The sequence below is a fragment of the Sinocyclocheilus anshuiensis genome, unplaced genomic scaffold (assembly GCF_001515605.1).
Source record: "Sinocyclocheilus anshuiensis isolate Anshui unplaced genomic scaffold, SAMN03320099.WGS_v1.1 scaffold461, whole genome shotgun sequence".
NCBI classification, from domain to species: Eukaryota; Metazoa; Chordata; class Actinopteri; order Cypriniformes; family Cyprinidae; genus Sinocyclocheilus; species Sinocyclocheilus anshuiensis.
Window position 1 is genome coordinate 1,138,699 of NW_015541005.1, and position 25,173 is coordinate 1,163,871.

The 25,173-nt window shown below is 37.2% G+C and overlaps 2 protein-coding genes across 3 annotated transcripts in view; one reads left to right on the forward strand and one right to left on the reverse strand.

Moving 5' to 3' along the window:
• Positions 1-23,956, reverse strand: part of arhgdig (Rho GDP dissociation inhibitor (GDI) gamma) — a 32,181-nt gene extending 8,225 nt beyond the window's left edge. Inside the window, exons 1-3 of one of the 2 annotated variants that reach the window (XM_016488515.1) lie at positions 23,715-23,956; positions 8,528-8,704; positions 3,466-3,549 (exon numbers count right to left, since the gene is read on the reverse strand). In XM_016488515.1, the coding sequence (XP_016344001.1) occupies positions 3,466-3,549; positions 8,528-8,699 (256 nt within the window). In that variant the 5' untranslated portion in view covers positions 8,700-8,704; positions 23,715-23,956. Of the gene's footprint in view, positions 1-3,465; positions 3,550-8,527; positions 8,705-17,788; positions 18,015-23,714 lie in introns of those variants that run through there. The other variant, XM_016488514.1, reaches the window with a different exon arrangement.
• Positions 23,957-24,013: 57 nt separating this feature from the next.
• LOC107690252 (retinal cone rhodopsin-sensitive cGMP 3',5'-cyclic phosphodiesterase subunit gamma-like) overlaps positions 24,014-25,173 on the forward strand; it is a 6,078-nt gene continuing 4,918 nt past the window's right edge. The window contains exon 1 of the mRNA XM_016488517.1: positions 24,014-24,233. The gene's annotated coding sequence lies outside the window, so the exon portion shown is untranslated. The remainder of the gene's footprint in view (positions 24,234-25,173) is intronic.

Genomic DNA, 25,173 nt, shown 5'->3' on the forward strand with positions numbered 1-25,173 from the left:
CCTTCTTTCTTTGCGTGAACATTTGGGCGGCATTATGCAAATATTGCCACATAGTGAGGTAGATATGTGGGGGCGTGTTAGAACGAGCCGTTTTAGGGGGGCGTGGCAGAGTCTTAACTTTGATAAAGTATATCTCTTTGGTTTTGAGACTTTAGTCTTTGCAACTTCAGGGATCTTATCTATGCACAATCAGCTTGTAACACTCCAAAGAGAAAGGAAAACTTGAAATCGCATCATATGACCCCTTTAATAATAAATTATGGTTGAACCCCTGATGTCACATGGACTATTTTATGATGTCTTTACTACCTTTCTGGGCCTTCAACATGGTAGTTGTGTTGCTGTCTATGCAGGGTCAGAAAGCTCTTGGATTTCATCAAAAATATCTTAATTGTAATATATCTAATAATATCTTAATTTGTGTTCCGAAAATGAACGAAGGTCTTACAGGTTTGGAACGACATTAATTAATGACAAGATTTTCATTTTTGAGTGAACTATCCCTTTAATGATGGATTTGTTTCTTTCAAACATGCAACTTTTTGCTTCACAAGACATTATTATTAATGAACAAGATTACATGTGAATTATTGTGATGTTTTTATCAGACTCTCATTCTGACGGCACCCATTCACTGCAGAGGATCCACTGGCAAGCAAGTGATAATGCAAAATTTCTCCAGATCTGTTCTGATGAAGAACATAGGTGAACATAGGTGGCATCTATATTTTGGATGACCTGAGGGTGATTACATTTTCAGCTCATTTAAATTTTTAGGGTGAACGATTCCTTTAAGAGTGCATCCTCTGTACTTTATTCACATTTCTCTCAGAAGGGATGCGACAAACACCGCAAGATATTCAACTGCTTAGATGTGGACTCACTATTCGGATTCAATTAAGAGCGCCGTGATAAGGTCTGGCTTCCTGCTGCTCTAATCTGAACGTCAGCAGAGCAGAACTTCTGCTGTCACGCTGAGTGCTTTTCTGGAGTGCAGTCAGGTTCTGCTCCCCACCTTCATCCACCACTAACTCTCACAGTCTTTCTCCTCCACCGCGTGTCAGCCCAGCCACATCCATCAAAAACTCAGTCTGGTTAGCATGTTCCATCCCAGCGGACGTCCCGCCGTGAGGTGCCACGCTCGGCCGTCACTTACAGCAGGACTCCTGGATCACAGATCGCTAATGTGCTCCTGCTTACAACTCAGACTATGGAGCGAGATTTCATGATGTTTGTCTGCAGTTTCTTGTACAGTAAAAACAGTTTTTTATATATGTAAAGATTAAGGTGAATTTATAGCTGTAGCACAGAATTTCAGTGCAAAACCTATTAAAAAAATTACTACCATTCAAACTTTTGGAGTAATACTTTTTAAAGGAAGAATCTTACGTTCACCAATTTCTTAAAAAAAAAAAAAAAAAACTATCTTACATGGTTAGCTAAATTGACCATCTATCCAGCCATCAGGGAGCCAATGAAGAAATGAAGTGTGTTTTGTTCCCCTTCTGTCAGGGCAGAGATAATTTAAGAATAAAAGTTGCTAAACAGGAAGTGCACACACAAAAGCGCAACAATGTACTCTATGTTAGAACGGCAACGCCTTCCTGTACCAACTCAAACCGCAGTCACTTCTGGTTTTGTTCTAAAAGAGGAAACGTGCTGGTGCATAGGTTCTTTACGCTGTGAATGATAGTTACAGATTTTATATCTGAAAAGGTCTTCTTCTTACTTTAAAGCTCTGACTTAAACAGCCCAGAATCATCCCATTGCCTAGCAACCAGGTGCCCTTTTGCCGTGCTCCCGTTGTTAAAGAGAGAAACACACTGTTGAACCGGCTGAGGGCAAAGGAGGGCGGCAGAAACCTGCTCTGACCGTCAAAAGACCCGACAGGCCCCTCCAGTGTATCGAGGCGGGACGTGGCTACATGCAGCAGTGTACGTTGATTTGTGTTGCAGATCTGCTTGCGTGATGTTGGCTGGCAGGGGAAGGAATGACATCATCCCTCTGAAGGCAGGGGAGGTGAAGCATTAGAATGCAGTGCAGAGCTGCTGCGCCTCTGTCAATAGTGTCAACTAAGCACATGCCCTTCCAGCTCTTGACCAGAAGCCTTTGTGTGGACAATAGAGACCGCAGATTCAACCCACTTACCTCAACCCACACGACTATTATCCTGCGAATACTAATCATGCAAATAATGCAAACTGGATGCTATGGATTTGAAATAGGGCTGTCAATGTCAGTGTTGTTATTGTTAACTAAAACTGAACTATTACAAATCATTTTCATTTGAATTGATTTGATTTCTTTGTTTGAAATACAGCTGAAATTTAATAAAATATACACATTAGATGAAAAAACTAAAATTAGAAATGCTGCCTTTGCAACCAAATGAAATTATTTTAAGTACTAAAATTACTAAAACTAAACTGAAATAAAAATAAATTAAAGCTTATACAGAAATATTTCTAAAAACACAAAGAAAACTACTAAAAATGACAAAATTAAGATGAAACTGAAAATGCAAAAACAAAAGCTATTTCAAAATATTAATAAATACTAAATGGTATATTATGCAATACTAAAATAACACCGGTCAATTACTTTAGTACAATTAATAATATCAAAAATATTGTGTGTACAATAATAAAAAATACTGTATTAAAGTAAAACAAATGACAAAATCACATAACAAATTTACTAAAGCATTAACCAAAATGAAAATGAAAACTGCATATGCAAAAATAAATGCTATTTCAAAATATTAATTAATACTAGATGGTATATAAGTAATGCTAAAATAACACTGGTCAATGTAGTATTACTTTAGTACAATTAATAATATTAAAAATACTGTGTGTAAAATAATAAAAATAATCTATTAAAGTAAAAACAAATGACAAAATCACAAACAAATGTACTAAAACTAACTAAAATTAACATGAAAACTGAAAATACAAAAATAAAAGCTATTTCTAAATACTAAATATATAAGTAGTACTAAAATAACACTGGCCAATGTAGTATTACTTTAGTACAATTAATTATATTAAAAATACTCTGTGTAAAATAATACAAAATAATCTATTAAAGCAAAACAAATACAACACAGTCACAGTCAGTATTTGTATATCTGATAAATCTGAAGTAGGGCTGCACGATAAATCACATGTGATATTTAACGCGCATCTTGTCAGAAAGCCGGTTTTGTAATCAGCGGTAAATCTCCATCACGTGCGTGCTTTCACATTGAGCAGCATTAACTACACAGAGCCGTTGTTCACTGACGCTGATTACAGAACTGGCTTTACTGATAAGATGCGCGTTAAATATCGCATGCGATTTATCGTGCAGCCCTAATCTGAAGTCAATTATATTTTTAAGTGATAGTCAGTCCTCATTGTAAGTGAACTGGATTATGCGTGAATTATAAAGCACTTGTTGAATAATTGTTCTGGTGAGACTCACCTGTCAGGTCCATGGTGATGGGTCCAGGGGCCTGGTCACACATCAGAGTGAGTCGGGTCACCTGAACATTAGGAATGCTGGGATCTACAATGCAATGAATAAAACAGATGAGAAACTGAAAAAACATTCTGCTCTACATTTGGTACCTGTACTGTAGGATAAGCCAACTTATTCATCAGAGTAGCCTTTTTCCCGTAGTGAATAAAACAATAAGTTTGACATTAGCATGTTGATTTCATTTCAGCAGTTCGATTGTGAGTGTTTACTGGATGTAATAATTTAGTTTCTGGTTAAATAACAGTTGTATGTGGTTGCTAAAGTGTTCTGAGCGATTTTAGCACAGTGCTATATAATGCTAGGGTGTTTCTAGATGGTTGCCTACTGGCAAAAGTCAAAAGTGCCTACTTTAAATCTTAAAGGTTTTCTGATCCTTTGTTTGTTTGTTTATTTTGACAAAAAAAGTCGTGAATACACTCTATTCGTCAAGGATAACACAATAAAGTTTAAAACAAAACTTATTTCCATTGTGGTCCTTGATGTAAAGCACAAACTTCACTCCCGGTAACAGGTACACTGGCACTGCATTATAAATACAAAAATTACAATAAAATTCCACATCTACAAAAATTCTGCTTACTATAGGTAACCAATCAAGACACTTAAAGTGGGAAACCTCCACATGTGTAAAACGACTAAACAATGAAACTAACCTTAACCTATTCAATCCTTTGACATGACTCAGGATTCTCCTTCATTTTAAGTCTGCATGATTTTCTTGCCCATTTTATTGTCTGTCAGGTAAAAACTGCAAGCCTGATCGCTTAGAACAGTAATAGCGCACATCTTCCGCACAATTTGAGTTATCATTCTTGTCAGTAGCACTGCAAGTCTGGCTGAGAAAAACACCAGAATCTGTCCATTCTTGCGAATCCTGCCTATCCAGCATTACTGGCCCAGTCAATCTTCCAAGCCGATTCATCCACACATTCATCATGTGTCTCAGACCACAGGGAAGACACTTAGACTAGACTAAATTGAGTGAAAACGGGAAGGCGAAAAAAAGGCCACCATGTGCACCTGCAATGAACTGACCAGTCAGTGTGTAAATAAGACACATTAATCATCTCAGATATGTGCACATGAACATCATCAATTCAGGTTTGTGGAAAGACAGCTCTCTCCAGCCATACAATTCACACTCATTTCCTTTGTTTCATCTGTCGTCTATGAAAAGCTGTGTTCCAAAACCGAGTGAGCTGACTTAATTCCTACAGCCAACACGGACAGCATCCTAATGGTCATGGATAGATTTTGAACACTCTACACAGCACACAGGAAACATGACTCATAATTGACAATTGAGCATGTTATTATGCTAACGGATGGTAGTCTACACTCTAAAAAATGCTGGGTTAAATATAACCCAGAGCTGGGTTAAAAAGGGCATTTTTTAGAGTGTAATAATTAATAAAAATACAAATATTGGATAAACCTGATTTCAATAGAGATTGATATTAGCATGGTGCTAAGCTAATGGAACGAAATTCTGATTACTCAAAATTATGCAGAAATATTGGGTAAAATAGATTTTAACCGTATGATGTTAGCATGTTGCTAAGCTAATGGGACAATTAATTACTCAAGAAAATACATATAAAAAATACACACAAATATTGGGTAAAACTGATTTCAACAGTATGACATTAGCATATTGCTAAGCTAATTAGAAGATACTTTAAGCATAAAACTATACAGCAAAAATATTGGTTAAATGAACCATTTTTAATAACACTGAACTATTTTTATTAATACTTTTAGGAACAGAATTTTTTTTTTTTCAGTATTATTAAATTCATTTTCATTATTTATCTGCAATCTTTGATCGGATTTTTCACTGAACTTGTTGCTATACATTCTGTAATGGCCTTTTCTGCAATGGTGCCCTTTGGGGGGGAAAATTCATCTTAAAAGGCAGCATAATTAAGTTGCCTATTTTTGCAACAGCCTTTGAATCAGGAACGCACCAACGCTTCTTTAAAATGCAGCTCACTAGGTTATGGAACAGAGCTACGGTGTCTTTCACAAACATAATCACCTTCGTTATGAGATAAGGAGGCATTTAACGTCTTGTCAGTCAGTGTTGCTAATGAACCGCCATGCATTCCCTCCCTAGTTTCTTGTGTCCATAGGAGCGCCGCCCATTACAGAAATAGATCGGACCTGTCAGGGTTTAGGTGGACACAGAGCTGCTGCAGGTTAGTGACCCCAGCATGCAGCCTCAGCACATTTAACTGTGATAGAGCTGCAGCTGCCCCACCCCTTAAAGGTACAGCTCACCTCAAAACGAAAATTGAGTCATTATTTAGTCACCCTCATGTTATTCCAAACCTGTATGCTGTTATTCAATGGAACTTAAAAGGAGAATTTCGGAATCTGAATACAACAATAGTGCACTGTGACTATATCTGTCAAGCTCCATAAAGGGACAAAAGAACACCCAAAAAGCACCACAAAAGCACTATAAAAGCGGTTCATATGCTATATTTCAAGTCTTCTGAAGGCATACAATGGCCTAGTGTGATGTAAAAAGTGACATTTAAAACTCTGGGAAACAATATGAGAGTGAAGGTTTGATGTGTGAACTTCCATACTTCGAAGAAGTTGTCCCGTGAAGCACGCGGGGCAGGTGACTAGCTTAAATTAGGCGCCTAACTCTACTGTTCCACTGAATGATTGTTTCTGCACTGCCAAGAGGGAGCTAGCGGTGTAAAACTGCACATAACAAATTGTTGGACGGGTCTCATTGATGCAGTGTTATTGATGCAGGGTGGGCTGGTTTTAAAAGTGGGAACTACAGTTAATCATCTGCTGATGGCTACAAGTGGCACTACCCGCCGCAGGCATGCTCACTCGCTAAACTGTGCACCGGGGACCGCACGCACCAAACATGACTGATCACCCTGGCACAATCCCACTATTATATCTCAGGAAATCTTATGGCAAATTAATGGACGTCAAGACAAACCTGCTTCATATTTCCAGTGTTTTCAGTCCCAGTGAGGGGGTTAGTTCAGCAAAAATGAAAAATCGGCTATCATTTACCCATATTTTTTCCTCCGTGGAGCAAAAGGAGAATTTTTTTTAATAATGTACTGTTCATTATTATTAGATTATTACAATTAGAAATGTTGTCTTGGTAACTAAGTACTAACTGGATACATTTATGAACTAAAAAAGAAATAATAATAAATTAAACTAAAGATTAATATTTAAAAAAATGACAAAAGCAAGATTAAACCAAAAATTAAAATGATAAAACTGATAATAAAATTAAATTAAATTGGATTGAATAAAAAAATATATAAATACGACTAAAATAACACCAATCTTAACATACAGGTTTGGAATGAGATAAGGGTGAGCAAATTATGACACAATTTTCATTCCATACACAATATAGCAAATGAGGATATAAGAAAGGGTTTGTATCATAGTCCTCAGAGACAAAAGATGATGTACTTTTTGGTCTGACTAGTCATGATGATCTCTGAAAGCAGATCTTTCGGTCATTACACTGAAACACAAAACGCTATAAAACACCAGCACAAGCTGCCATTTCCATTCCAGCATATTGAAAGAAGGCTATTATTAACCCAGCCATAACCAACAAAACAAAGATGAATCATTTATGAATCAGAGGACTCACAAGGTAAATACCCTTGGCACACAAGTTGCATTCGAATGAAAAAAGAGGAAATAAATTACCACAGTTGATTGATTCGCAACAGAAAATTAAATTGCATCTAAATCAAACGTTCTAAACCCCTATGAGTCAAGAGGAAATTAATCTGCCTTTTATGCCTTTAGCAACACTGTATCAGCAAGTATTTCCAGTTCACACTTAAAGGATTTAAAGTGTATATTTGGATTTTCCCTGTGGTAAAAGAAATTAGGATTGCTGGGCTTTGATCATAATATCACAGAAACAATTCTTCATGAAGGGAAACAGAAAAGAAACAAAGCTATTTTACTCAATAACTGAGCGAGAAATACAATAACTGATCTTATAATTAATGCATTGTACAGCGGGACAGAATATCAAGTGCAAATTATCCAGCGTTACGCAGTGAGTGGAATTATAATTCATGTTTCATGTTTCTCTAAACAACAAAGCAGTTCAAAGCCATGCTCTTCAGACTAAGTGATAGCCACCTTCTCCTTCTTTCTCTGAGTTAAGAGGATATTGTTTGGGGGCTTTGAACCAATACTGGAGTCCCCCGGGGGGACTGAATCAGTCTAGACAGCAGGAGGAGAAGGGAGAGCCATCCCTGGAGAGCCGAGTTACAGCTTTAAACATGAAGACAATGCAATCTTCAGAAGATGAGACTCTGAAACATTCATTATTTGTGCGCCTCTATAAATGTGCGTCAAATATCAGTAAGATTCTAATCATTTTGTTGTTTGGTGAGACTGTGATCCACTAAAAATGTTATCAAATGCTCACTGGCACATTTCTTTTGCAATTATTTATTTATGTATTTGTTTGTTTGTTTGACATCTCTTGTGCTAAGGCTGCATTTGTTAAAAAAAATACAGTAAAAATGCAGTAAAATATTATTGCAATTTAATTTTTTTCTATTCAAATATATTTTAAAATGTCATTTATTTCTGTGATTGCAAAGTTGACTTTTCAGCAAGAATGTCTAATCCTTATATGCTGATTTGGTGCTCAGAAAACATGTTTTTATTATCATCAATGTTGAAAACAGCTGTCCTGCTTAATATTCTTGTGGAAACCATCATACATTTTTTGTGCATTCTTTGATATATAGAAAGTTTAAAAAAACAACAACATTTATGTGAAATACAAAACTTTTGTTACATTACAAATGTCTTTACTGCCACTTTATATCAATTTAATGCATCCTTATTGAATAAAAGTATTCTTAATCAAAAAAAAAAACTAACTGTATAATATATATATATAATAAATAGTGTGCACATACATACAGTAGGCGTGTTTCAAAAATATTGTCCTGGTTTTTAGTGACGGTACACTAACCTGCCACCACAGGTCCAGAACCCAGGAGGGTTTGCTTGTACTTGTTCAGGCTTTCATCATCCTTGTCCAGTTCCTGGATCTCCTGCAGGCTCTTCTGAGCCGGAGGCTGGTAGTTCAGATCTGGCTCATCTTCATCCTCAACCACTGGCACATCTTTATCTTTGTCAGCCATTATGCCTGAGAAAAACAGGGATGAAGGGCGTTAGAAAGGAAAATAATATTCATCTGTTGCATCTCAATATGTTTAAGAGAACATTCTTATGCATCTTCACATACAAATCAATCTTATCACGATTTCACAACAAACAACATTCTTATTTTAGGGCTGTGGTTGTGACTTGAACATTTTTATAATTTACCATTTCCCTCTGAATTTAGGTGTAGTTCATGGTTTCTGTTTCTGTTCTTGACTTGCATTAAAATCGACTAGAATTTTGAATTTTGCCTTTTTAATATTACTTTATAGCTTTTTGACCATATTTCTGGAGTGGTTTTGAAAAGAGCTTCAGCAGGCTAGTCACGATCAAGTTTGTAGAGTCTGGTAAAAGCATAAAATGGCCAGATATTGAACTATTAGTGTAAAAATCTAGTGTGAAATCTATGAGCCGTTAAACTATATGGTTTGCGATGTTCTATGTGATTCTTTCATGGTTCTACAGACTCAACTGCAATAAAAGACAGACTGAATGTATTTTCTGTTATCTTTCTACCTCTCACACACTGTTTAGGCCTGAAACACAAACCAATTCAGATTCACTAACACTGTTAGAGACAACAGATTTGCACATTTATCTCTTTTAATATTCAGAGTAATTTGTTGTAATCCTCACGTCGCAGAGCAATACACTGATAATTTCATTTCTATTCAGCTCATTTGAGAGATGGTTCCTAGCTAAATGCCCACAGTCTGATAATACATACAGCAAAAAAAGCAACTGAATCTTCTGTCCCTGTTTAATTATAATGAGCCAGTCTCGTTTTAGCAAATCCCTTTAAAGAAATCATTGCTTTTATTAATTCAGCCACGTCAGACATTGAAAAACGTGTTTTTATTGTCACAACCAACACACTGCGTTTCAGCGTAACAGCTAATAATTACCGGAGACTCGGCAAGCAGACAGCTGAGGTATTACTCCTCAGAGAAAAAGAGGAAAATAAAGACCTAGAAAACTGCTCTCCATGCAGAAGGCCAAGAACAGGGACAACAATTTGTCATGTGAATTAAGAGAGCTGTACTGTAATGTCCACAGAACTCCCCTAGAGAAGCAGTCTTGTGTAAGTGTTGTACAGAAATATACTGCACAAATAGGGTACAAAATGGGGCCTCAAACTCTTAACCTTCACAAATTATTAATTGCCAACCTTAGGAGGTCAAACTCAATATTATATGAGCGGTTTTATTTTCTACATCAGTTGTGCAGTTTTTGCAACCCTGTTAGAAACTAAGCCTGACATGCGTAAATACAGTTTTAATTCTGGATTTGGACAACTTTGTAATTTTCTAGCAACAAACGTTCACTAACAAACACTATGGCCTGGTTTCACAGACAGGGCTTAGACTAAGCCAGGATTAGGCCATAGTTCAATTAGGACATTTAAGTAATTTTTCATAAACATGCCTTAGAAAACACATTACTGGTGTGCAGTCCCTGCACGGGCCTGTTGTCTGGGGGAAGTCGTGGCCTAATGGTTAGAGAATCTGACTTGTAACCCAAAGGTTGCGAGTTCGAGTCTCGTACTGGCAGGGATTGTCGGTGGGGGGGGGGGATGTACAGCGCTCTCTCCCACCTTCAATACCACGACTGAGGTGCCCTTGAGCAAGGCACCAAACCCCCAACGGAGACTCGGCAAGCAGACAGCTGAGGTATTACTCCTCAGAGAAAAAGAGGAAAATAAAGACCTAGAAAACTGCTCTCCATGCAGAAGGCCAAGAACAGGGACAACAATTTGTCATGTGAATTAAGAGAGCTGTACTGTAATGTCCACAGAACTCCCCTAGAGAAGCAGTCTTGTGTAAGTGTTGTACAGAAATATACTGCACAAATAGGGTACAAAATGGGGCCTCAAACTCTTAACCTTCACAAATTATTAATTGCCAACCTTAGGAGGTCAAACTCAATATTATATGAGCGGTTTTATTTTCTACATCAGTTGTGCAGTTTTTGCAACCCTGTTAGAAACTAAGCCTGACATGCGTAAATACAGTTTTAATTCTGGATTTGGACAACTTTGTAATTTTCTAGCAACAAACGTTCACTAACAAACACTATGGCCTGGTTTCACAGACAGGGCTTAGACTAAGCCAGGATTAGGCCATAGTTCAATTAGGACATTTAAGTAATTTTTCATAAACATGCCTTAGAAAACACATTACTGGTGTGCAGTCCCTGCCTAATGGTTAGAGAATCTGACTTGTAACCCAAAGGTTGCGAGTTCGAGTCTCGTACTGGCAGGGATTGTCGGTGGGGGGAGTGAATGTACAGCGCTCTCTCCCACCTTAAATACCACGACTGAGGTGCCCTTGAGCAAGGCACCGAACCCCCAACTGCTCCCCGGGCGCTGCAGCAAAAAATGGCTGCCCACTGCTCTGGGTGTGTGTGTGTTCACTGCTGTGTGTGTACACTTTGGATGAGTTAAATGCAGCGCACTAATTCCAAGTATGGGTCACCATACTTGGCCACATGTCACGTCACGTCATCTTAAGACAAAACAAAGGCACTGATATATTTTAAGATCAGTCAGAGCAAGTTTCTTTCAGCTGACACAGCTCAGACTTACATTTTAGTCTAGGACTAGGTTTAAGCCTTGTCTGTGAAACCGGGGGTAAATCAATCAATAATAGCATAATAATATTGTTAGTAATTAAAATACATTTAAAATATGTTTTACTAAAATGTGCTGAATATAAAACCAACAGATTATGTCACAATTATGATTTTAAGTAATGGATACAGTTTGGAATTTAAAGATCTGAGGTAAGGCGAGGCAAAAGCCACCATTTTCAGGGGAGGGACACATATTTGATGCATTTAAAACTAGCTAGTTTTCACCCTATAGATTAATTTTACGTTAGATAATAGTTTATCAAGAATATCTTATAGTTCTCACAACAAAAAAATATGGGATATGTGGCTTGAATACTTTAAAAACAGTCACTGGACCCCAACGTTTACCGAATTCATGGGAAGTGACAACATCCGAAACATGACATCATCGCTTTCATTAGCCTGGGTGAGAACAAGCAAAGCTCCTTGGAGGACAGATGTTCCTGAACACAGCTGAGGATGAACAAAGAAAAAAGACAGAAGCACCCCCACCCAGGTTTATATGTTTTATATGCCCCGGCTGGTTTTATGTATTGTGTGTCGACGCTGTCTAGGCCAAATCTGCCTCAGCAGCCATGGAAACATGCATATGTCCTCTTTCCCAATGATTATCACGAGTGATGATGAACCTTCCTTACATTATGAAAGGAGAACAAAAACCCTAAGTGCTGTAATGTGAAGGCAAATGCAATAATGGAAGGACGAGGGTCACTCTCTAATACGCCATTAGTTTTATAAGAGCGATTTTCACTGATACCATCTAATAAAAATATACCACCATCTCATTTTGCATTATATAGCAGTAGCTCAAGGACCATGACACTCACATGCTGCTGCTGTATATAAAAATGGGGAGCCAGTTTCCTCCAACAAAAAGGTAGGAAAATGTGGGAATGGATTCTGTATCTCTACATAAATTGAACCTGCGGAAAAAGCCCACTCTATCCAGGAAGACAATTTGAGGAAGGACAAGTAGGTCAGAGTATAGTTTATGAGGAAGATGCACAATTTCCAGAGACATACGGTATACTCCAGCTCCAGAAGACAATGTGAGCCAATTAACCTACTAATTAGTGAGAAATAAACAATCTGAATGTGTACAGATGAACGTGGTAATGAAGTGTGAGAGGGGAAATTTGGCATATTAATCAACAGTCGACTCTTGTGCAAAATGGAAACGCCTGAACGGACTGCAGTGTTGTGACATTTTACTCAAGTGTGGCCACGCTTTGCACACTGGAGTCCTTTGGACCAATATCCTGTGCATAATAGGGCTATTTAGTTAATTATCCCTGTGCAATTATAGCTTAAATATTGCTAAAAAATGCACACCAGTTAAATATCTCACACACCGAACACACAAATCAAATCCCCTGAGTCGAGATTCACTACAGGGAGGCCTGGTCACACTGAATACATGACTGGACTAATTGGGCAATTTAAAGCATATCCACGAGCTAATGCCAAGATTCTCACTGTAAATTACAAGCAAAATTAACTATGTAGTGAGGGACTGCATTAGGGATGATTATAGATACATTTTCATGGCATTTCAGGGCATGTTTTCAGCATAATGATGATGGCATCTCAAAACTGCAATGTGATACATATTAATATTGCACATTAAAGCAGTAAACATCACTGTTCTCCTCTCAATGTGCACAAGTTAACATCTAATCAGTTGTAATTGTTCATAATGTGACTAAAAGAGTAAAAAAAAAAAGTCATAAAAAAGAACATCTCCTAAAATACCTTGAATTTTTGGTTCTCAAATGGTTTTGCTTCAGGACCCAAATTATATAGTGACAAAGTTGTTTAATTTATCTGTATCTGTAATGTACAAAATGCCCTTAAATCAGACATGGAAATTAATTAATATTACCACACAGGATTGACAATATTATTATTGGGACAAATTATTGAGACAATGATACAGAAAATTGATAATGGCAAAAATGTTATGGTTTCATGCTCTCAGCAAAAAAGTAAATAAATAAATAAATAAAGCCTATTTATTTGGCAGCGCCAATTTGCACTAAGTGTAAATAGCAATTAGATGCTATTTAGCCTACACTAAGTGAAAATAGCATATTTTCTTATCGATATATGCTATTTACACTAATTGCAAATAGCAATAGATTTTATTTACACTATATAAAAATAGCAGAATTTTCTGCTATTTATACTACTTTTTGCAAATATTGGCAAGTACTGTAGTGCATTATAAAACATACACTTACCTTACCCGATACTTTATTTTCAACTTTTCGGTTATTTCTTTCATTTCTATTGTGAAAATGGAGAACAACGAGTTCAGCCAAAGGTCTCGGGTCGATCGCGTCAAAACACTAACTCTACGCGATTTACCGTCTACTCTACGCAATTTACCGCCACTGAAGTTATTATTTGGCCATCTTTTGTAATGTTGTCTAGCCCATCCATGTTGGTGCATGGAATTAGTGTAAATAGCCTCTGCCAACAAGGTATTTATTTTGTTATCCTAACTATGCACAATCATATTTTTAGCATCTAGGATTTTTCCCCTCTTGTCCACGATCCTATCAGATCAGACCAGCAGCCATTTTTATATCGCGACCCACCAATTGAAAAGCACTGCTCTAAAAAACACTAGAGGCTCCCATTCTGGCAGTGGCCACTAGTGAGAGCTCATTTATATTAGCAAAGAGAAGAATGACAGTTATTACCCTTGCTCAGCTGTGTTAAATAGCAATAATAATACTTTGAAGAATCTGACAAGCTTTTTTAATTAGCTTTCCCCACCCTCCGGAGATATAATTTCTGAGTGAAATATGTGAGGCGCAGCATCTCGAGCTTCAAAGGCAACATGCTTTGGTCCGCTTTGATCAGTAGAAGCAGTTAAATGCCTGGCTAGATTGTGATGGATAGCATGCTGGTTTTTGTCTGATGGCGTGCTGCAGGTTTCAGTGCACAGCTAATGAGATGGAGTGCGAACGAGCAAACAGCACTGACAAACTGCAGTCTCTCATACTCAACACACAACAGCTGTACACCCAAATATTCATTGGACTTTCAGCAGATGAATGGAAGGCCCACTAGGGTTTCTGAAGACCGCACAAACCTTACTCTTTTTAGACTAGCATTAATGTAAGACCCTTGCAAAGGGCAATAAACCCCTCAGGCGTTAAAAATGTCAAATAAGGACCACAAGAACACTGACTCTGTTGTTCACTCAATTATGTGTCAAAGTACGGCGTGTTATAGTAAATATTTTTTGTATGAATATCTTGTCTGAATTTATGGTCACAGTTTGCTCTAAGATGGAAGCCAGCTCAGCGGCTGGTGTAACTAAATTCTCCCTGTACATTAACACTTTCAGCTACTCTGCAACCCTCACAATACTCCACTTTCTCAACTACTTTGAAGCCGTGCAGCTTCTCTGCTAACTGAGTGACAAAGTGCAGCCTCTCTGCTAACTGAAAGCAAAGTCGAGAGTGATGCATATCTGTAAACCCTGATCCTGTAAGTCAGAAACATCACAAACCACAGCAGGCCAGAAATCTACACAAATATTCATAGACAAAACCCTGCAAGCCATTTGACACTGTCACAGAAGGTTTCGGTTGTAATGTATTGAAACAACGCAGCAGGAATACACTTATTCACAAGATGATGCCAAAGAAAAATGAGAGGAAATTCAACAAGTAAAACAGGCCCAGACAAAATTTTTAAAAAGCTAATTTTATATTTTTTTTTCTGGTAAAAATTGTGCAATTTGAAATGCATTTTTTAAAATAAGCTCCAGGTTTGCTGTGCCTGTTTGTAGGGGCTGCACAATTTGGCTTATATTTGAATTTGATTATATATCAATATGACTATAAATTAAAAATTATTAATATTATTTTATATTATTATTACTCAAATAAAATATAATATTTCAAATAAATATTAAACAAAATAAGAAATATTACAATTGTAATAATACAAATTGAGAAATTTAATAAATCATATGATTTCTTTGCTTTTAATCTTTGAACTACAGAGCATTTATTTTGGCTGAAAACCACAGAAAGACAGATTTATAAACTATTCTCATAACACGTAATTTAGATAATTACATATATTCAAAAAGAAAAGAAAAACAGGTACCAAAAATATTAAAAAGAGTACTAGTACATGTAGAAGTTGGGGACTAAGTGACATGTAAATTCTCAGGATTGTTAATCTGATAGCAGCTGTAATTTGAGAAACCAGCTGAACACCTGACAGCATGAAGGGAAGGGAAATGATGCATGTGATCTTCCTCATTCATATGGCCTTTCTCTACAGGGTGCACAAACACATCAGCTTTTTGAAATCTCTCCTACATGCAATCTAATTGATTTACTCCTTTAAACATGTGTCAGGTCTCTGACGTGCAGCCATCCATCACAGCACAGCAGCAGTTGAGGCTCATTGAGTCGTGATGCTGCTCTGCCGGGTCACAGGGGGTCTTAGCATGTCAGCACCTGCAGTCCAGCAGAGACCGAGCTGAGAAACCCATGCACCGGTCAGTCCTTTGGAGCCTGGTTTTGTGAGCCTTTTCTAAACACCATTGACTTGACTGGGATCACCCTGCTTCACACTACTCTGCCACACAAATCCAGTTCAGTTTTCAAATCCAATCTTGAGGACTGAATTATCTGCACTGTATATACAGTATACACAGTGTATACAGTGTTGTCAATATCCGAAGTATCAATATGAAGGTGTGGTCACATTTGCTATTGATTGGCAAAATTTCAAAAGCGAAATCCAGTATTACAAAAGAAATCCACACAATCAGGAGATTTGTGTGAAGGCGAAAAAGGTTCACCACACAGGTTTCGTTCAAGTTAGTCGGGCAAATTTACCATGCTGACCAACAGAAATCCTCTTGGTTTGAAAGTGACTTCTGTGCTTAATGCATCTTTACACTATTGACAATAGATAATGGACCATTTTTGCATGTTAATTTCGCTTAAGACATTCCAAAATATCAGCGTTTGATCAGACTTCACACTGAATTTGATATGAATCAGGTTTGTAAACTTTGGATTTCATGTGTTGTTTTGCTATTCAAACTACAAAAAGCGAACAGATTTGAGTCAGATACAAGAGATCTAGGTTTCGTCAACAGTCTTGTGACAATTCACCTGCCCCACTAAGGTTAGGTTTAGGTGCAGGTTCATGCTTATTTTAATTTTTTTTACTAAAAATCACACATTTTCATAAGAATTACAAATTCATACGAAATTCAAAAAAAAAAAATTATTGTGAATCGGGTTGCGATTAGTTGGTTAGCATGGACCAATTAACTCCTCTTGGAAGATGTTTTAACTACACCATTCGGTTGCAAAAAATTTTCCTAAATATTTAATTATAGTATATTATAATAAAATAGTTTTTAAGGGTGCTTTAAAGAGTTACATTTATTTCATATTTACATATTTCCCTGTCCACAGAACAGTTAGTCAGGTAACTTGCTCAAAACACCAGCAAAACTGAACATCCGTGCACAAAATCATATAGGGGAGTCCTGCGTCATCCAAGCAACTGCCATTGAGATTAATGGGAATGCTTACAGTGAACCCACGCTCTATAGGAATCTCAGATATCAAAAGCACACATATGTACATTTACCCTTCACTTTACACATAAAGACAGGTGTTCATTTGTCACACATCATTACTTCCTAGATATCAAAGTGAAATGGAGACACTAAGGGAGTGGAAGACACTGATAAAGAGGTAAATTGGGAGTGAGAAACACTGGATTGGTGTCAGTAATCAGAAGCTCTGCAGAGTGAAGCCCTGAATCAACAACATCTGTGACATGTAATTACAAGAAACAATGCAATGTTGTGAGTGCAACAACAGATTGATCAATACATATTGATCAATCCACCTTTGCTTGTTTTAACTGCATCACATGCCAACAATAAAAATGTCTACATCCACAGAAATCAACAACATCTGTGACATGTAATTACAAGAAACATGATGATCACACACACAAAGCAATGTTGTGAGTGCAACAACAGATTGATCAATACATATTGATCAATCCACCTTTGCTTGTTTTAACTGCATCACATGCCAACAATAAAAATGTCTACATCCACAGAGGAAGTCATCTCACGAAATGATCACATATATGACTTTCTACTTGATTTTAAAGATCTATTTGAATTGTAAATAGGTTTTATGATACATTGCAACTACTAAATACCATGCATAATAAGCTTCGAACTACTTTAGCTGAAGGTTTAGGGATGGTCTATTAAACTGGCAGATCATCTGAGGTCTTTTTGTGGAGTTTAAAGAGCATTCCAAATGCACACCTTCAAGTTAATTTTAGTATGTTTAGTCATTTTTTTTATATAATTTCACTTTTCAAAATGTTTATCTCATAATAGATAACGTAAATGCATCCTCACCTCTGTAGCAAACTGTTAACCAGAGCAGTTCAAGAAACTGTCCACCAAATTCACAAACATCCAAGCCCAACATTGTAAGCTCTTTTCAACAAGGTTTCCCAAAAAATATTACTCCCAAAAAATTCCAGAAAGCACACCTCCTGTGGTATAGAAAAAAATGTGTCTAAAACACATTCAAAGAAGAATTCACAGCAGCATCCCTCCTACCACCACAAAAAAACCAAGATACAGAATCACTGGGTGTGGGTTGGCTAGAGAGAGAGCGAGTTAGAGAGAGAGAGGGGGGAGAGAGATAGTAGAGAGACAGAACGTGAGAGATGGAGAAAGAAAGTAAGGGAGTGAACAAATGCACAATGCACGATCTGAGTGTAATCTGTGCTGGAAGAAGAGCCGTGGCTGAAGTGTTGGCAATGAGGCAGTAATGTGGGAACGGTATTCCGGTCTGCAGACGCTATTGATTCCACCGGCATGAGAAGCAAACCCTCCGCCTCAGTTCAGCACACCTCCCAACCCCATCACTCATTAGACAGGAGACTGCGATGATCTCATCCTCTTCCTCACACACATGCACACAAACACAGTTCCTTTGCCCCTCTGTTCTCTTTATTCCCACTTCTATTTCTCGGTCTTCACATTCCAGCTCTCTAGAGACACTTATTATTCCTACCATCCCCCGTTTTATATCAACTATCATATTGTTTCCCCTTTTATCTCCCCTTCTCTCTCTCTCTCTCGCTCTTTCCTTCAGGGGCAACATGCTGGGTGGATTGTTTTTTTCTCCTCTAGTCGAAGATGACTTTCTATCAGTTTGCAGTTCTCCAGCACGTCGCTCTGTCATCTCTCTCAGGGGTCATCAACCTGTCAGAGGAACCTGTCGGAGGTTACACTGGGCGTGCCGCTGCATTTCACGCGGCCTTGATGCTCTGCCATTGGTAGCGTCTTGCTGAGTGGTGCTGCATTGCCAAACCCTTTTTCAAGAGACTTGTGAGGAAAGAGTTTATGTGCGCCGACCCATTACGGCATTTCTCTGCATGTCTGGTGCAAAGATAGGGTGCAAACAGCACATGATCTCATGTGTCAACTTGGTAAAGACACAACAGATTGCATCGGAGGTGGCATGTATATTTTAGTATAATGAAGCAATGAGCCATGAAGGCAGTGTGTTACGGTGAATTTTCTAAGTGAAAAGGATGTTTTTAGGGATGACGCTAAGTGAAACACCCTTAACTGTTGTAAATCTGTTGTCACTGTAATAAACAGTTACGTGTGGGTTTATTATTGAACTCAGAACACAGCAATTTGATAAATGACAACAAGGTTAAAAAAAGTTTGATTTAAGGCCCATTTACATCAAGGACTATACCTATAACGAAAATAAATATAAAGTTAATAATCATTCTAATTCTCTGAGAATAAGGAAGTCTATAATGATAACGAAGCGCAGTTGGAATCACTTTAAAACATTTTTTTTCGATCTGATGAACAATAAAAACTTTGACAACCAATCAGAATCCACACAAATGACCCTTCGCAAAGACCCGCCCCCTTTAGTTACTGTTATGTCCAAAAAGCCATGCCGCTCTCACAGTGAAAAATGCATAGTGGAGCAAAGAGGAAACTAACAATGCGTCAACAGACAAGACAGAGTGGAGCAAAACAATAAATACCATTTTGTGGCTCTTTAATGTTTCAGATCACTGTAGCACCTCCGTTCAAATGGCAGGTGAACCGATCATCTCTTCCTTTTTACTAGTTTTAGCATGAAATAAACATGAACGAACACGAGAAGGTATCTTGTTTCAATCGCAGAAAGACGTCAGTACACATTATTTTTCTACTCTCCTGTCTGATTTGTTTGTCAGACAAAATGGCGGATTCTGCATTATTATTGGTCAAATCGCCTGTCAATCAAGCTCCCTGCGAAGGGTCAATTAAATAAATCAAGCATTTAAGCATCAGCGTCGGCTTGCGATGGCGCCGACGCTGATGGCTGCCTCCATGGCATGCTCCGCAGTTGTTTTTATGTTTTTGTTAGTTTGTCCTGTCTTTAGTTATATCCCTGCAATCAGTTTCACCAGAGACGAATTGCTGGACAGTACACACCACCCGATATTTCACCGGTTTTCGATTATTCTGATGTTTTGCTGGACATTGTAGTCGGGGGAGCTGCGGTGCTGATCAAACGCTTCAGGACACGCAGACAGGGGAAGCGAGCTCATTCTGATTCTGATTCTGATAATGCTGCAGACGACAAAACTGAAGCACGCGCTTATAATAAACTGAACATTACAAAATAGTGCTGGGTGATATACCGGTTCAAACGATACACAGGTTTGAATTACGCACACAGAATGAATAAAAAAAAAAAAAGGCATACCGGTACAAGTGGCTAAGCAACGTAGACAGCGTAGTGAATTGAGATGAGATCCCTGTTGACTGCATACACTTCTGACTAATGGTTAGAGAACTATTAATAACACATAACTAATTCTTTAACTGGGCAAATAAACTAACTGTAAACGGCTGTGAACAGAAGCCAGAGATGCTGAAGTCGAATGCAAAGAGGAGAAAATACTGTAGCAGGCAGAGCAAACTCATTTCACCATGTGCGAAATATTGGAAGAAATACTGAACTGGGGGTGGGAGTTCATATGAATGTATCTCTGAGGGAAACTGACTGTCTTCAGAAAAGTTTAGATGGTATTTTCACAGTGCTGCTTTGTTTACAGCAGTATCCAAGGAAACGGTCTATGGCTGCTGTGCCATAAGTGCCACCTGCTGTCTGAGAGTGAATTTGCACTTTCATTCAGCCCGTCTGCTGTTTCTGTTCATGCAGAAATGTTTTATTTAGCATAATTTCTCAAAGCTAAGGTCAGACCATTCTGTTATTGCTTTAAATTTGGAAATTATACAATCTAATTTACATTAAAAACTAATCATACTATACTGGAGTATGTTTGTTTGGCTCGTGATTAAAATGCAGTGGTTCTGCAACTGTTTCATGCAATCTGATTCATATAAAGGCAGAGTCAGGGACAAACCATGATAAACCATAAAAGCAGAATCCGAAATATATATATATATATATTTTGATAAAAAATTGTGGTTAAGCCACCCAGCACTATTACAATGCATTGATGTTGATGCTAATAAATTTATTGTACAGTTATCATTCTTTGTGTGAAAGAGCCTTTAAATTCTAATTTTATTTTATTTGTCACAGACAATTGCAGTTTGGTGCAATGATATTTAATGTGCGGAAATTATTATGGCTCATCCAGTCAGTCTTTATGAATTGTGGCTCATCCAGTCATTTTATGAATTACATGTACTTATAAAAATCATAATCCTAGAACATGTTCAGAAGTTAATTTTTCATTCTTGTGCATGAAAACCAGACATGTGCAGATTGACATGTCTGTGGAAAGGGGACATGAGACTGAAGTGCCAAGCATTCGATAACATTCAAGCCCCAATAGTTATTTTAAAATTCCTGAATTTTAGTTTAATTCAAACATTTATACAATGATAAGAGAAGCTGCGCTAGGATGGGAAGAGCTCCTCTAGTACACCCCAAAACAGCCCTTATAATTTAAAGAATTTAATGATAAATGTTGTGTTCATTCTAAAATGTCTTACTCTTAACTGAAAACTTTCGTATTTTTGAAATTTAAGCAGAATGTGTGAATTTGTGATTAAAAAAGGTATTTTTGTCTCAACTTAGCATAAGCCTCTGTTTGCTCTCAATTTAAACTGACTTAAATTAGATATTAAAGAGACTTCAATTGTGGTTATTCTTTCCAATTGTTTAAGGTTCACACTGGGGTCCGCTAGCACAAAATGGGAGTTGAATTCAGACTGACTTGACAGTCCTTCACAATCACATCAAGCAGCTCCGAAAAGAACTTTGACAGCTTACATAACAGATCTATCAAACTACACTAAGCTGAGAGCACCAGTCTGCTGGTATCTGAGCAGCCTGTGATTTTCAACACTGCCCCTGTCAACACATCAAAAAACTTCTTGAGGGGCTGCCTCAACCTACTAGGAGTAAAAAAAAAAATAGAAAAAATCTAAAACGACTAACCATGAAGTCACACATGCACACTTTTGACAAAATAAGATCTCTTATGATCTGCATGACTGGAAACTGTTGCACAAACAGGAAGTAACATGAGTAGGCCTCTCATTTCAACCACAGTTGGTGTAGATCAGTGGCACACTCTCGGCAATATGGAGCTTGTCACAAATTGTCTAAATGTGCTCACAAATTGGGTCTGAAAGTCAAATAAATTTAAACACAGAAGCACATTGGCGTAGTTCTGAACGGTTCCTCTTGAGGCTTGTTCTGAATCCAGCAGCTCTGTTGCACTCAGGAAGTTCTGCACAAGCCTAGGCCTGAACAACACATCTCGAGAAGGAAGTGAAAGGGCTGTCTTCATCAATAGACAGAGATCTTGTTTATCGAGGTCTGCCAGTTAATACACACACCTTCCCTTTTACGGATCTCTCAGACATTGTGATATTTTTGGCTGCTTCTCCAGTGACTGGCGTTGGGGGCTGCAGAAACTCGTTTATTTGTGTGGAAAAACAGGGTTAGCTCTTCAGATAGAACGACAAGTTTTTTTTCATTGCTATGAAAATCATTTCCACGCTAGCTTTTATAGGCTATTTATCAACTCGGTGATGCACCATGACGTATGTCATCTACTGCACTCATCAATATGAGGCTAAAAAGCACTGCGGGAATTTTCCAATCATTTTACAGCCCCCTAAACCATGTCAATGCAAAATGAGCTTTCAGAAAAAAAGCGTGTCATATCCGAATTCTCTCGAGGCTGCAATAAAATAGCAGTAGACTTTCTCGAGCTGATGAAAGCATACCAGTTTGGCTATAAAGACATGAACAACACCATCATATAAAGCACTGCTTATGTGTAAAAGATTGATTTTTTTAGAGCAAGGACATTGTGAGACAGTTAGTGCTACTGAATGATAAGACAAATGATTGAATGAGAGTGAGCAAGAGTGATACACCATCACTTTAAATGCCAAGAGATATTTATGACAATTTAAATGCAATAAAATAGGGCAAATATTGTAAAAAAAAACAAATATGGAATACTTTATTGTGATTGGTAAATTTAACTCTTTCAGCACTTAAATATTTCAGAACAATGACCACAAGCTAATAAAATATGTTTCATGTCCATGCAGCACAAAAAGTAGGATAATGTACAGCCAATTGGTCATAATTCCAAAATAAACTTTTTTTTTTTGTGATAATGTCAGACTGTCTGTACATTATCCCTTAAATAGCAAACATACAAGTATGTTGATTTGCTCATTCTGCTCAATTTTATTACCATTACATATTTGTTCATTCATATTTATACTTCTAAAGTGATAAAGGATGTCAGTAAGGTGTCTGTGGTGTCACGGGAGACAGTCAGAACAGGATCTTAGTTTGGTCTTGCCGTTAAAAGAGGATGTGGTTGCATACGACTTTACCAAAAAAGTACATTGAACATGAGAGGATGGGCCTAATACTGTCTTTTAATCAATGAGTTAATTAATTAACCAAATTATCTTCAAAGCCATATATATATATATATATATATATATATACACACATATATATAATTTTTGACTTATAATAAATAATATTTATTAAATATCTTAATAAATCTGAGAAATCTGCAAGTTACTCCAAACCTCCTAGTTTAGTGATACCGTTTCACAATTAATCAGAAAATGAAAACCATAAACATAAAGATAACATATATAATCCTTACTTGATTAAAATTTAATCAGCATGCATTTTTGTATTGTTTTGCATCACTTCTCTGCAGCGAAAGCGGTTTCTAACACTGCAAACAAAGTTAGAGAGTTACTAAAGTGATAAAGTAAAGTAAAAGTGTCTTACCGCCTAGTCTCGTCTTGCAGAACTGTAGATGCGGATATTCAAGAGTGCTCAGATCATGTGTGTACCAGGAAATCAAGTTTACCAATCACAACTCAACGCCTCACACTAACACACAGCTGCTCTGACAAACACCACACAAGTGTACTTAAAATTGATGTACGGTTTTGGAAACGTCGCCATTTATGTTTGTAGCTACTTGCAAATGAATGTCAAATTATTAATAATAGCGAAATTATGTATAATAAAATATAACAGGGTTCAAGTATCACAGGACATGTATGAGTAAGTTTGAAAGTGATCTCTGTTGTTGCACGTGTGCTGCAAAGCAAACGACTGCAACATTAGCATCGTCAGTCTGATATTGTGTAATCAAACTTTTCAGTACAACCATGTGTCGTATCACTCGTATCGGGATATTAATGACTGGCTGCGTGAAAACTCATGAAAATGAAGAAAGACCGAGCAGTGTCAGTGTAGTCCTGTGCTTTCTCCGCATTCCAGTGTGCAGCGTCTCAGCAGGTATCTGCACTACTAACTTTGAGCTCCTAAACATGCCTTCTGCACAAACTCATCTGCTAAAACTTATGACACGATCTTTGTCTCAACAAGTCTGTAAATTCCTCGAAGTGCTTTTCGACGTTTCTTAGTTAAACCAATGCCTACACAAAACAAGGGGAGTCCGCTTTTAGCTATTATGCTGCCCACAGTTGGAATCAGCTTCCAGAAGAGATCAGATGTGCTAAAACATTAGCCACATTTAAATCCAGACTCAAAACTCATCTGTTTAGCTGTGCATTTAGTGAATGAGCACTGTGCTTCGTCCGAACTGATTGCACTGTATTTTATGTATAATCTTTTTCTATTCTTAACTGTTTTAATTCATTTTAAATCAATTTTAGTTTATTTTAAGTTTTTTTTTATTCATTTTATGTAAAGCACTTTGAATTACAATTGTGTATGAAATGTGCTATATAAATAAACTTACCTTGCCTTGCTTTGCTGCAAACAACTGCGCTTTTACGCCGAAACGTTGAATGTTGAAATTTTAAACGTTCCTTAAATGCAATTTTATAAAATGAATAAATATCTTAATATAAGGCTAATATATCTACACTGTTAAATGTGAAGTTATAAATTATTAATTCAAATTATGCTAAACATTTGGCCTATAAATTTGAGATGCCCTTGTATGATGTTGCCAAGCATATTAAATCTGGACAAAATTGGTCAGTTATTTTATCAGATTTTGTTTGAGTAATAGGCCTGTACCTCGTATAGTTTTTGTTTTTTTGTATGGTAACATTTGTTCATTTTTATGCACTCTTTACATAAGTTGATAGATAGATAGATAGATAGATAGAGACAGACTGATAGATAGATAGATAGATAGATAGATAGAGACATAGAGATAGATAGAGAGATACATACTGATAGATAGATAGATAGATAGATAGATAGA